Raw genomic sequence first — 13,606 nt, forward strand, 5'->3', positions numbered from 1 at the left:
TATGTAAATAATTCGCTAAATCCGAATTCGACGTAGTTTGTATCAAAAATTATGTTCTGATAATAAATCATCACTTGATATATAGAGAAAACACACCTTTATTCACTTAAAAACTATCGATTATTATATTACGATTTGTACGATACATATATAACTGCGACACATGCAATTGGTGAGTAGTAAAATATATTCATTATAAAAATCGTTATCGATATAAATATCGAGTACAGGTAACGAAGTGATTGAAAAGATATACGTTACACTTTGAACAAATTTTTAATTTTTGTGTAATTTTTTAATTACGTATCGCTATTGATCGTTACGTAAAATTTTGCATGATAACTACCTAATAAAAATATTGTTTAATCTATCGTATATTTTGCAGTTCTTGAGGTTTTTCCGTTTCATCCGTTTCTTCTATTTTGATATCTAAATCCTTTATAAATGCACACCATATTATACCAGCCCCGCAATCCGGTTGCTTTTCCGATGCCCACCAAAGAGCCGACTAAAAAATATATACAACGATTTATAATCGTGATGATTAATAATTTTCTCGCGTTGTTTCTTAAAAAATAGTGCATAAATATATATAATATTTATAATTAAACAGCGACAAGAACAAAACGAGTAAAAGTACCTTGATGTTTATCGGTAGGGCCGGAGGAAGAGGATCTATTTTTACATTCATAAATCTAAGCATGTCATTATAATCCAATTTCCCATTCTCGTTCGTATGAATGCTGTATTATTATTAAAAAAAAATAAAATAATATCATTTATCGTTCAAATTATTATAAGTTATCGTTATAAGTCTATATATAATAACTAGGAATGAAAATTTTAATATTTAATAATCTATACGTACTGGTCAAGCATAGAATTTAGAAGTTCTATGTCAATTGGAATCTTACAACCACGAAGAGTAATATACACTCTATCGCGTGATAAAAATCCAGTTCTCCCTCTGTCGCAATTGTGCAAATCTTCTTCCAAACGATCGAGATCGTTCCACAAGGTTCGTATAAGTTCTGTATGTATTAATTGTCTAAAAGAAGGAAAATTATTCATAAAATATTCAAGGAATTTTATATCGCTATTTTTAACGAATTTCAATTTGTTTACCTTATGAACTCCCGAGTGTGGAATTCTTTCTTCTCATGAGACGAGTAATGTCGAGCAATTGTGATCATTTCGTGCTCTGTTATATCATTTTTTAAATATTGAAGCAAGATCTCTCTGGAAAAAAACAAATACAATATTATTTTAAAAACAATCGTTGGAGCACGATTCGAGATCTAAAAATACCTGAGTTTTTCGTATGGCAATATTTGATCTTCATCCTCATTTAATTTCTCCGTTGTATAAAGTTGTATAAATTCCTTATAAACTGGTTTCAATGCTGCCCGTATCTTTTCTAGAATTAACTTTGCGTTAGCTTTTGGAAACTGGAAAAAAGAAAAGGGGGAAAAAATCGTAAGAGAAACGAAACGTTCATACTTCAACGACTTATCAGCGTCGAATTTGTAAGGGAACATTTAATCGCGCGTTTTAAAGCTCAAAACTGTAAGAACAGTAAAAACAGTGAAACGTGGTATAAATTATTGAACCTTATCGCAATGTAACTCCATGTAACGAAGAGCATAAATGTCAGCAGAGATCATTTCGAAGATAAAATTGTTCAAGTTAAGACGTGCTCCAATATAGAAATCTTCAGACTTGTAATAATCCGGTTTCTTGCTTACAAATATCTCTTGATTAGGCAACATTATTGGCATCCTCTTCTGGAATTCGCATCGCGTAAAACCTAGAAATTGCACGAAAAATGCATAAAATTGATAAAGAAATATTCTAAGACGGTATTAGTAATTTTGTAATATTTAAATAAACCGCGATCCCTTTTTCCCCGCATAAGATAAGGGAGAGATTAAAATAATTGATCCAAATTTTATGACTGTAATATTAAGAATTTTAATTATAACATTGAATTGATAATAATAATAAGGAAAGAAACGTTTACCCGAATTTCTTTTCGCCAATTCATAGATGGAGATCGTGTCATCCATAAGATAAACCCTTATGATAAATATTCTGTCTTCGTTTTCTGGTATATTAGATATCATTTTTGCTCTGAATCTTAAAACGTGACTGTCAAAACCCTGTCTACGAGATATATACGAGAAAGAAAATTATAAAATATATTTTGTTTAGTAATTTTGTTTTGCAATTATGCTTCTGAATAGACGTACTTATCAAAATGCAAAAATTTAATGATGTCTTTTTTCGGTGGTTGTGGTATCATAGCAAAACAATTTCCGAGAGAATCTTCGTAGCTGCCGAAACCATTATAAGGTGGAATATATTTTTCCATTTTTATGCAAATCTCATCACGTTTTCGAGGTCTTTCCATAGGCGTAAATTCGTTCAAACCATATTTCTTCCTTTAAAACAATATATAAATATCACATTTTCAATTTATTCTATCTTGTAAATAATTAATTTATCAATTAATCAATTAAAATAAATTTATTAATTAATCCTCAAATCCTATTCTTTTTACATTTTTTTTTTTTTTTACCTGTAAAATTCCTTCGTAAAAGCATCCATATCTGTTATGATAATTTTTTTACCAAAAACATTTATTTTTGCACCAATGCTAAGCTCATTTTCTTTATAATACTCTCTATTAATTTTTCCAGTGTTCAATGGATCTATCGTATAGTAACCGTGAATCATGTCCTCTCCCAACACATTCAGAACGGAGAAAAGATCGTTCGTTCCAATTGGATCGAGTTCACTAAAAAACTGTCAAATTCCAATTTTCTTAATTTTTTCAAATTACATAAGAATTTCGTCAAATTAAACTTATAAATAAATGAAAATATTTTAAGAAAATTAATTTTATTTCTTTTTTCTTTTTTTAGAGATTAATTTATCATATTGCAAATTTAATTCGTTCATCATTTTGTTCTAGGACAATGGAGTAATGAGATTTAAGGATAACGATTCACATACGCGTCTTTTTAGGAAATTCTTACTTTAGGCACTTTCATACGTCGCAGAAACATAAGACCGGTATCTCGTCCAGAATTCTCTGGCACGTTCTCTTTAATCTCCATTGTGTTGTCGCAAAGAAAATAATGAATTTCAAGATCATGGACAATTCCATAAAGACTATCCGTGTCATCCCAATAACCATAAAATCGAAGTACTTGTCTATCGTATTTTAAAAAATCGCCGAGAGTATCAACCGTCCGCTTTGGATTCTTTGGAAATCTTTCCTGTTTTAGCAATTTTAAGTTAATTATTTCATTAATTGTATACTCATAACTAATAATATATTTTATAATTGTATTTATATATCAATTATATAACTTGCCTGTTTATGAAGTTCCATATGGGGATCTTTTGGTATTTCTATAGGATCTGGAACTGGAATTCCCATACGATTTAAAAATTGTCTTGTAAATTTATCGCAGTCTACAATTTTATATACTCTTCCAAATATTTCCGGTTCTTTGCCGATATTTAAATCAATAATATCGTAGAATCTATATCTTACTGGATCAGGCATTGGAATTCTCTGCCTTCTTAATAAAACACCTATATATATATATATATGTCTTATTTTTTAATATGAAATGTTATTTATAACAAAAAAATTATATAATTTAATTGTATTTATATATTATATATATATATAATTAAGTGAAATAATTTTTTATGTAAAAAAATAAATTATAAGTTTTCACATAAAATGTTATTATGCTTAGAAGAAATCCAATAATAAGAGTAATAAGAAAACAATAAATAAAACAAATATTTCGCAAAAGTTATTAAATCATTTACAAAATAACTTAAAGAAATATTAATAAAAATATAACAACAAAAAATACTGAAGAAAATGCACCGTTAAACCTTGCTCAAGACCACTATTAATCACGGAAGGTTCAGAAATTTTCATTGTTCCATCCTCCAAGAAGAAACTAATATTTACTACGCGTACTTGATAAGCTGTATTTCTCTCATGAACCGATTCTTGAAAAAATGCTTTAAACATCAACCTCTAAAAAATACATTGAACCGTATTAAAAATTTTCCTATAGATATATTTAGTTAATTTATAATTAACTTTTAATTAATTCGTATTAATTATTGCATATTATCAATATTAATTATTCTTATAAATTATTATACTTGGCCATCATAGGCAATCCAAGAAGGTAATTCATGAGCTTCTCCACGAGCATAAATTGATGGAAAACGAACAGGATCGGTTTTATCAAACTTTTCTGATAAATAATAAATTCCATCATGAATCTTAGTGAAAAATTGATTTCTACAAAAGTTCGTTCGACCAATCTAAACAAAATAATAAATATTAATTATTATAAAATAATAAATAATAATAAAGATTAATATTTACTTCTATTTCATTATTAATTTTTACATTATCCTTATTATTTATGTTTCTTTTTGATTAATCTAAATATTTTATTCTCATTTATTCTCTCAATATTCATTTCTTACTATATTAATATGTCAATATATATGTATTGGTTAATTAAATATAAAATATAAGATTTGTAAAAACAACTTACGTTTGTATCGAAATTAAATCCTGGAAGACATGGAAGTTGTGCATTTTGCTGCATTTTACAACCAAAGAACCAAATTAATTCATTAAATGTAGTTCGTTTGAACAATTGATAATCACTTTATGAAATCACTTTACGTATCTGGTATTGATGTAAGAATATTATTATTTACTATTGTCGTGTTTCCTTGGAGATATAAATTTCGGTCAATTTCACGAGGAGAAAGAAAAATCGTTAAATTACAAATTTAATGCATATATTTATATTTTATTATCATCAACAATTTACAATATTATACTGGTAATATTTTATACCAGTATTCGCAGAAACATAAATTTATATAATATATAGCAATATACAATATAGCAAAAACTTTGGTATAAATATAACATATATATATTATTTATAATTTGATTTAATAACTTACGCTAACAATCATCTTTAATGACACTGCTTTATTATTAATTTTTTTAATAATGTGAAGATTGTAACATTACTTAATTGTAATTAGTAATTAATTTGTAATTAGTAATTAGTAATAATTATTTAAATTATATAAATGCTAATAATACAAGTAGTAAATAAAGCAACAAATTAAGAAAAATATTAAGCAAATTAAAAACAAAATAAATGTTTATTTAAAAACCAAAAATTTTCAAATCAAATACTAAATAAATAAATAAATGTTACATAATGCACGTAATGGTATTATGCATGAAATTATAGCATATAATATTATATGTTAGTAATAAAATATTTTAATGGTATTTATTATTGATGAAACTATTCTATAAGCATAGATGATATAAAATAATATGCAAAATAAACATAAAATTAATTTTATACCAATGGACGGTCCAAGTATAAATAGATAAACATATTTATTGACAGTTTCTCAAAATTCATATTATTTGTTTTAATCCAAATTTTTTTTAAATTCGAATAGAATTTAAAATTTGCATAGAATTTGATGTAATTATATAATTAGCGTTTTGGAAAGTCGCATTGTGGAAATTCAACAGATTGTCTTCGAAAACATATAAACAATTGGTCAAATCTCCACTTGCTTTTCTTAAACTTCTAGTCCTTAGTCTCTGGTTGTAAATCGTACCAGCTCGTGAATGATTTTGTAACATCAATTTCATTCAAATTTATATGAACTTGACCCATTACATTACTCCCGGTCGATAACCAACCTTTTTGTGTACATACAGACACTTCCAATGTACGACTATTTAAATCAGCTTGAGAAACAACATATTCAAATTGTTCATCGAATATTGGATTACAATTATCCTTCATTACTGCTGTTTTACGTTTGGTTTCCTTATGGCGATCAGGAAGAAGATATAGTTTTACATATGGATCTGGTATATTATGCGGATCATTTTGTGGCAGAGGTAAATTACTGTAATAATGAAAAAATTATTAATCTATCTCTCACTATAAATAAAAAAACCCTCTATTAAATTTCATGTTGTTGAATTAAATTTCACATTGATAAATTACATACGCTATTTTGTGTACGACAATTATAAATTTCTGTCTTTGTACGCTGTAACGTAAAGACAATTGTATCCGACCTAGTTTAGCATCACCTGCGGATGATGTCATGTTTGGATTTCTATGAGTTAACTGTGCATTTTCAGTAACAGAGGATGGAGCAGAAGTAACGACAATTAATTCCTCTTCTGCTGTACCTAGTTCTTCAGGTATAATTACAGCACCAGATCCAATACTCGGTGTTAGACTATTAACTGAATCTTTTGATGATTGTCTTTTCAATGGACTAGAAGGAACTAAAAAAAAATATATTATGTCTCATTGAATATAAAAAAAATTATTACTGATAAACTTACGACTAGTTGATAATGTATTACTAATATTTGATTCTTGACGTTCGATTTTTTTCTTTAATTGGTTGATATCATGATCATCATCATCTTCTTCAGAAATAGGTTCAGGTTCCTCATATTTTAAAATCTACATTTGAAATTAAATCCATAAATACACAGATATATTTATTATTTATAAAAAATGTATAAAAAGTTTAATATAATTTCATACACTTAATGACATAGATAGTATTAATTTGCTATCAACTTCAGCCATTTGCAAATCATAAGGCTGTTGTGAAATTTCAAGATTATTTTGTGTTAAAAGTAAAGAAATATTATAATTCATTTCACCCACTATGAGATTAGTTTTTTCATCTGTAATCTAAAAATTAATATAAATGTTTAGTATGAAAATTTGATAAATAAAACAAGATTTAAAAATACGTATAACCTTTATATGTAAAATACCAGTTTCTGGATTGCTAACTAAAAAAGTGAAACCTTGTTCCCATACTGGATCACAAGAACGTAACATGGTAGCTGTTCTTTTTGTATTTCCACCAATACTTGCTTCAAGATAAACATCAGGCTGTTTATTTCCTCGAACACACTATAATTCAATAATGATTCATTTTTATAAAAATTTTAATTTTTTAAAAAATTAATTGTTAATTTAAATCAATCAATATACTTACTGGTAAATTTTTTGCTGAATCAATATAAAGTATAAGAAGAGCAGTACTCATTGACGTTACTCTAAGCTCTTGAGTTTCCACTAAAGCCTATATGTAATTACAAAATTACAAAATTATTACAAAATTTAATAATAAATATTAAATAAATATTAAATTCTATTAAAACTACATACAGCTTTTAAATCAACAATATTTTTTGATAGTTGAAACCATGTCAATCGTAAATGAATCATGCCATGTTTTGCTTGTTCCAAAGAAATCCACTAAAAAATAATATATGTATCATTATGTATATTATATATATATATATATATATATATATATATATATATATATATTAAAAATTTATTATTATTATAATACTTTTATACTTACTGTATCAATATTTCCTTTCTTTTTCACTCTACTAACTTCAATAGTAGCCCTATATTAATGTAAGAAAAGAAAATAAATATATTTATATAATATATCTTTATACTACTAGTACTCTATAGTACTTTATGTGAATCTTTATATGATACTTTATATGAACTATTTGAAATGTAAAAAGTTATAAGTATAATCATTATATTATTTGAAATGATAATTATAAGAATATGCTTGATGATCAGTACATTGAAATCCATGATACATGAAATTTCATGCATATAAAGCAATCATGCAATATCAGCAATATATTATAATCTTTAACATTCTTTTTACAAATATATAAGCGATACATTCGTTTATGTTATATATACATTCATAATCACATTATGTATACATTCGTAATGTATACATTCATATAAGCACCTTATAATATTTTATTTTTTAGATAATTTTTAAAAATATATTAAAATATATTATATAATTAATAATAAGATAAAAAGAGTAATACGGTGACATAAATTGTCATATAATATTCTATTATAATTTTATATTTTAATTTTAATTTTATAATATTCTTATAATATATCATGATTATTTATCATGATTTTTAAACAATTTTCTTCAATAACATGCATTGTAATAGCAGTAGAATATTTTTAAAAATATGAAACATTCTACTAATCTAACATATATTCAAGTTTTCAAATGCATACTATTTGCCTGGAATACAGTGCTTGCTACAAGTAGCAATACCTGCCAAGTGGATCATCTTGACCAGCGTTGTCTTTGTCAAAAAGGTGGGCAACCACTGTGTTGTAATAGGCTCCCAAGCTCTTTTCCACTATAAACTGTCATCATATAATCTAATTTAGTTTTTTTTTTTTATTCAGTCACCTAATCACTCTCATAAAATTAATAAAATTAGAATTAAAAACAAATTTTTAAATATTTAATTATTATTATTATTATTTTATTAACACATGATATTAAATTTATTGAAATGAAGTATAATGACAAAAAAGTATAATGAGAAAATATTAGCATATCATATAATAATCAATAAATCAGGAAAATAATTCATATCATATTACCAAATATAAAATGAAAAATAAATAATATAATGAATATAATGAATAATAAATAATATAATGAATAATAGAATGATTTTTAATAATTATAGTAAAAAAATATTTTGATTAATACAAATTACAAATATTATTATATAATTAAAATACTTTACAAAAATAAGCATAACAACAAATACATATATATGGCACATATTATAAGTCACTATAGCATAGTTATAATAAAATTGAATAAATTCATAAATTATTAAATAAAAAATTATATATTAATGGCAGGTAAGATTTAAATATTAAGACAATTTCTGTTAATTGAAATTTTCAATTTTTGTTACACTATTAAATATTATACTATTATAAATCTACTACCTGCCAAGGAAGTCATCATAAGGGATGGTTAATACATCCCTATCCCAAAGAAACACCATAATATTCTGCATTATGCATGAGCAGATCACAGCCTGTGTCAATATGATAATATTATGAAAATAATATATAAAAGATAGAAGTTTTTATAAATCTTTTGTTTATAAATATAAATGTACTATTAATAAATATACTATTTAAATAAATAATAATATCATATATATATATGTGTCATGTAAAGTGATTATGAATATAATTAAAATGAATATTTTAAACAATAAGTAATATAATTAAATTAAAATAAAATAAAAAGTAATTAATATTATTAAAAAAATTTAATTTTATTCTAATGCTAAAAAATTTATTTTAAATTTATTATTGCATATTATAATATTTATATTGCGAAAGCACTATATGATTACTATCATTGTAAAATAACACATACACACCAAAAACCATTCATAAACCAGAAATTACAAATAGTATACAATATTGCAACATCAACATGCTCCCAATTTTGCATGACTAACAATAATATTTTTAACATGCAATATACATAAATAATTCATTAAAATATATACTTGAAACATGAAAAATGATAGTTAAATTGAAATTGAATGATAAAATAAATTGTAATTATCTTCAATTATAATTAAATAAAATACGGATTATAATAATTATTAATTTTTAATATCTTACCTTGAAAATAAAATTAAAAAAATATGTATATTATTCTATTTTCATACCTTCCAAGACTTTCATCTCCTTTGGTGTCATCATAGTCCCATAGTAGTACAGTAATTTGTTGAGCGATGGCTGACGTCACGGCACACTAGTTCCACATAACACATTGCACATCACATACATACATACATACCAAAATATGAAATTAGACTGATCTATGATTTAAGATGCTTCCGATCTATCTATAAAGTAGTCATTTTACATATAGTTTTAAGCAAAACAATAATTTATATAAATGCGAAAATGATATATTATTCATTGATTTACTAGGAAAAAGCATTAAAATGTTAGATCAGCAACATCTTATAATTAAGACAAAGTTATAAACATGTAAAAAAAATAAGATAATAAATTATAAATAAAATGATAATGAATATAAATAAATTTTTAAATGTTTTATTCTTTTTTTTTTTTTTTTTTAATGAAAATTTTCAAATATTCACTAAATCATGTGCTTTTATATATTTAAATAACATTTCTTACCACATAAAAGATGCTGTGCTTGAAATTTCAAAAGACTTACCAAGAAAAAATTGTAGCAAAGCACATGCATTAAATATTATCAATATTTAACTTCTTACAAAAAAAAATATACATACCTCACACCAGAAATCCCATTTTGGATTTACAGTATTATCTATAGTTTTTGTCCTAAATTCTTGTGCTCCAATATTTATAATGGCATATGGGTCAGATTTACCTTTACCCAACATCCCTATGTCCTTTTTCATAAGATGTTTCGCTTCTACTACATGAATTCTTAAAACACCCTCAAAAATAAATATAATAATGTTAAATTTTGTATTGATATAATTATATTATATAAAATATTATAAATACAAAATTTACTTCAGGTTCTGGTATTTTTAATGATTCAATTGGTACTGCTTCACTTAATGGTATAACAATTTTGTTTGGCAGTACAACAAAAGCTGCTATTTGTTCTACTATTGTTTTTCTTAAAATTTCACTATATTAAAAAAATATTTAATTAATTATATAAAAAATAATAATTATATAAAAAATAAAAAATAAATTTTTTTAACATTTTTTCATACTTAAATCCAGGCAAATCAAGAACATCTGCGACTCCAATCAAATTAAAATTAATAGCTGGTGGGTTTAAAAAGAATGCTTGAACACCTCCAACTATAGGCATTACAGGTAATAATGGTTTCATAACTATTCTCATCATTCCACGAATCTAAAAATTAATTGTATGCATATTAAATAAAAATTAAAAAACTTATTTGAAAGTTCTTACCTGAAAATCCCTAATACCACCTTTTATATTTCCAACTGAAAAGGTAATATCACAGTCACCAGCATACCTATAGGATTATATATTTATATATTATATATATTATAAAATTTAAAAATATATAAATCATATGAAATATAGGTAATATAATATAATAAAATTTATAGAAATGATTTACATACATAATATCTGTATCCATAATAACTTCATTTCTTGAAGTGTTTTTATCATATGCTTTAATACCATAAATTTTTAAAGGCTATAATTATATATGAAAATTAATCATATTATTGTCATTGATTGATTGAAATAAAGATAAAATACAATATAAAAGTTCACTTACAATACGACCCAAAACCAATCTTTCAAATTGAAATCCTTTTATTTTAAATTCTGCCAATTTTTCTAATATAGCAGGTTCTATACTTTGTTTGCAAAGTTCACGAGCAAACTGATTAATGTTTGGCCAAACTTTATATAAAACCTTAAAATATAAAGAAAATTAATTATAACTAACGTAAAATAAAAAGCTGGTATATACAGAATATTCAAATAATGTAAAAGATTTCTCATACTTTATTTAACCATTCAGCTCTATCAAAATCAGGAAAATAAACCCAAGAAGGTAATTCATCTAATCTGCTCATTATCAATTCTTTTTCTTTAGCCATAACACTAGCTTGGGCAGTAATTAATTTTAATTCGTTGTCTTTTCTACGCTCTGTTTTCCATGCTATCAAAGCAATTGGTCCAATCAACCATGCTATATTCAAATTTAAATATCCCCAACTCCAAATAATACCAGCAGTTGCCAATTTAGTCAAAAATGATATGGTTAATGAGCCAATATTCATATATGGCCAAGGATTTGATTTAGATATTTTATTGTCTTCACATTTATCTTCCATTTTTTTTAAATAATAATTAATTTTCAATGTAGTATTTTATATATTATAATTATTTTTTATTTACATAACTCTTTATTAATTAAGAAAATTAATTTTCTTAATTTTTAATTATTTTATTTATATTTTTCCTGTAAACATAAATTTTTAAATTTTTTAAAGACAACTTATAATATAAAATACTAAAAATTAAAAAAATATTATAAATTATGATGTTCTAGCAAATAATATATATATATATATAATATTTCATAAGTAATATTTTTATACAAATTTATTAAAAAAGAGAATAATCAAATCACATTGTAAAAAAAATGATTAAATATAATTATAATAATATTATATAGTTGAATCATAATCTTAAATATATAATCATATATAATTATCTTAATACTTAAGAAATTAGTAAGTTATTATAGATTATGATCAATATAAAAATTTCATATTCTTTTTATTGATTATCACTGATATTGTTAAGTAGTTACAAAATGATTCTATTAAGATCTAATTTTTAACACTGATAAAATTAATTACATATATATACAAGTTTACATTCATTGACATTGTATTTCTTGTTAAAATACACAAAATAAAAAACATAAGTATATCTTTAAAATTATAAAGATTGAATTATTAAAAAATAATTATGAATAATTATTATTTATTTATTCATAATTATATAAAAGCAAATTTATTATTTCAGTTTTGTATTTTCGACGAAAAATGAATCATTAGTAACATATAATATCACTCATATATAATTCCTCAGTTATACTGTTTTTATTAAGCTTTTATTAATAGCTAATAATTAAAATATAAACAAATATAACAAATTTATACAAATATAGTTAAAATAATTAAAATATAAACAAATATAACAAATTTATACAAATATAACAAATATAATAAATATTAAAAATATATTAAAATAATACGAAAGCATACATAATATTACAAATGATATATGTAATACAATTGGTATAATAAAATTAATTTTATTTTATAAAGTAGATGTTTTTAAATACAAATTTAATATACATATTATTATATATAATTTAAAATTAAATATAAATGCAGATGAAAAATTGTGCAAATTTAAAATTACGTGCAAGCGTTATTAATTTCGTTAAAAATTGATATTTTTATATAATTTGCTTACACTTATAGCAAAGCCGTATACTTTTGTATAATTTATGAAGCCATTGCTTAAATGAATAAAATTAAACGCAATAATACTTCTCAATTTAACTTGAAGAAAAATAAATGATTCCGAGGATCAATCAATTATTTTATGGAAATATCTCTTGAAATGATTCAACTTATATATATATGTAAGCACGATTTATTAGCAGCTAACTTAACACTCTTTACAGCATTGTGAATGATGCCAAAAAAATTTTTTTCTTATTATTTTGTAAAATGTATTTATATATTTACGATTTTATTCAAAATTTAGTATTAAATAATAAAAATAAAAAATGAAGAATTAATTAAAAAAGAAATTATATAATATACTATATTTAAAAAACAAATCAATAATTTTTATGAATTATTTAAAAATATAGAAAATATTGATTTATTTGAAATAATGACAATTAATAAATAATTTTGTTATTTCTTTGTTTCAAAATTAGAAAAAAAAATCATTATAATTAAAAATATTTTAAATTATTTTAAATATTAAATAAAACAACATATTATTTGAAAATATATTTTAAATAATAATAGTATTTCTTAAATAATATTTT

At 23.3% G+C, this 13,606-nt stretch overlaps 2 protein-coding genes across 7 annotated transcripts; both read right to left on the reverse strand.

Annotated features, from left to right (window-relative positions):
* Nucleotides 1–80: 80 nt before the first annotated feature.
* On the reverse strand, nucleotides 81–4,737 carry LOC107997861 (EF-hand domain-containing family member C2-like). Of its 2 annotated transcripts, XM_017056767.3 has the most exons (14): nucleotides 4,602–4,737; nucleotides 4,198–4,362; nucleotides 3,919–4,066; nucleotides 3,380–3,603; nucleotides 3,039–3,281; nucleotides 2,579–2,805; nucleotides 2,250–2,441; nucleotides 2,021–2,163; nucleotides 1,611–1,807; nucleotides 1,309–1,448; nucleotides 1,126–1,239; nucleotides 869–1,048; nucleotides 641–743; nucleotides 81–508 (listed from the first exon to the last, which is right to left on the reverse strand). In XM_017056767.3, the coding sequence occupies exons 1-14, from the start codon at nucleotides 4,653–4,655 to the stop codon at nucleotides 368–370; spliced, it is 2,271 nt and encodes a 756-aa protein (XP_016912256.1). In that variant the 5' UTR covers nucleotides 4,656–4,737; the 3' UTR covers nucleotides 81–367. The 2 variants fall into 2 exon arrangements, with proteins under 2 accessions (XP_016912256.1, XP_028522528.1); XM_028666727.2 differs by lacking the exons at nucleotides 4,198–4,362; nucleotides 4,602–4,737 and having other exon boundaries at nucleotides 3,911–4,060.
* A 107-nt stretch (nucleotides 4,738–4,844) lies between these two features.
* Nucleotides 4,845–13,242, reverse strand: LOC107997916 (extended synaptotagmin-2). 5 transcript variants are annotated; one of them, XM_017056862.3, is made up of 17 exons: nucleotides 13,018–13,242; nucleotides 11,529–11,989; nucleotides 11,297–11,437; nucleotides 11,136–11,212; nucleotides 10,957–11,023; nucleotides 10,751–10,896; nucleotides 10,542–10,662; nucleotides 10,292–10,462; nucleotides 9,695–9,780; nucleotides 7,507–7,555; nucleotides 7,305–7,394; nucleotides 7,132–7,218; nucleotides 6,888–7,046; nucleotides 6,666–6,818; nucleotides 6,458–6,581; nucleotides 6,112–6,397; nucleotides 4,845–6,006 (listed from the first exon to the last, which is right to left on the reverse strand). In XM_017056862.3, exons 2-17 carry the CDS (start codon nucleotides 11,859–11,861, stop codon nucleotides 5,679–5,681), a joined length of 2,418 nt encoding a protein of 805 aa, XP_016912351.1. In that variant the 5' UTR covers nucleotides 11,862–11,989; nucleotides 13,018–13,242; the 3' UTR covers nucleotides 4,845–5,678. The 5 variants fall into 5 exon arrangements, with proteins under 5 accessions (XP_016912351.1, XP_061931132.1, XP_016912348.1 ...); XM_062075148.1 differs by lacking the exon at nucleotides 9,695–9,780 and adding an exon at nucleotides 8,254–8,348 and having other exon boundaries at nucleotides 13,095–13,236; XM_017056859.3 differs by lacking the exon at nucleotides 9,695–9,780 and adding an exon at nucleotides 8,254–8,348 and having other exon boundaries at nucleotides 13,018–13,236.
* Nucleotides 13,243–13,606: the final 364 nt, after the last annotated feature.

This window comes from Apis cerana, linkage group LG5 (genome assembly GCF_029169275.1).
Source record: "Apis cerana isolate GH-2021 linkage group LG5, AcerK_1.0, whole genome shotgun sequence".
Taxonomy (NCBI): domain Eukaryota; kingdom Metazoa; phylum Arthropoda; class Insecta; order Hymenoptera; family Apidae; genus Apis; species Apis cerana.

Coding starts and splice junctions, on each gene's coding strand:
- LOC107997861 (XM_017056767.3), bottom strand. CDS start 4,655: ATGCAGCAAAATGCACAACTTCCATGTCTTCCAGGATTTAATTTCGAT. Junction 1,808..2,020: donor ATTGGCGAAAAGAAATTCGG/GTAAACGTTTCT, acceptor TGCAATTTCTAG/GTTTTACGCGATGCGAATTC. Junction 1,449..1,610: donor TGGAGTTACATTGCGATAAG/GTTCAATAATTT, acceptor TCTTTTTTCCAG/TTTCCAAAAGCTAACGCAAA.
- LOC107997916 (XM_062075148.1), bottom strand. CDS start 11,861: ATGGAAGATAAATGTGAAGACAATAAAATATCTAAATCAAATCCTTGG. Junction 11,213..11,296: donor GATTGGTTTTGGGTCGTATT/GTAAGTGAACTT, acceptor ATATAATTATAG/CCTTTAAAAATTTATGGTAT. Junction 10,463..10,541: donor TAAAAATACCAGAACCTGAA/GTAAATTTTGTA, acceptor TTTATTTTTGAG/GGTGTTTTAAGAATTCATGT.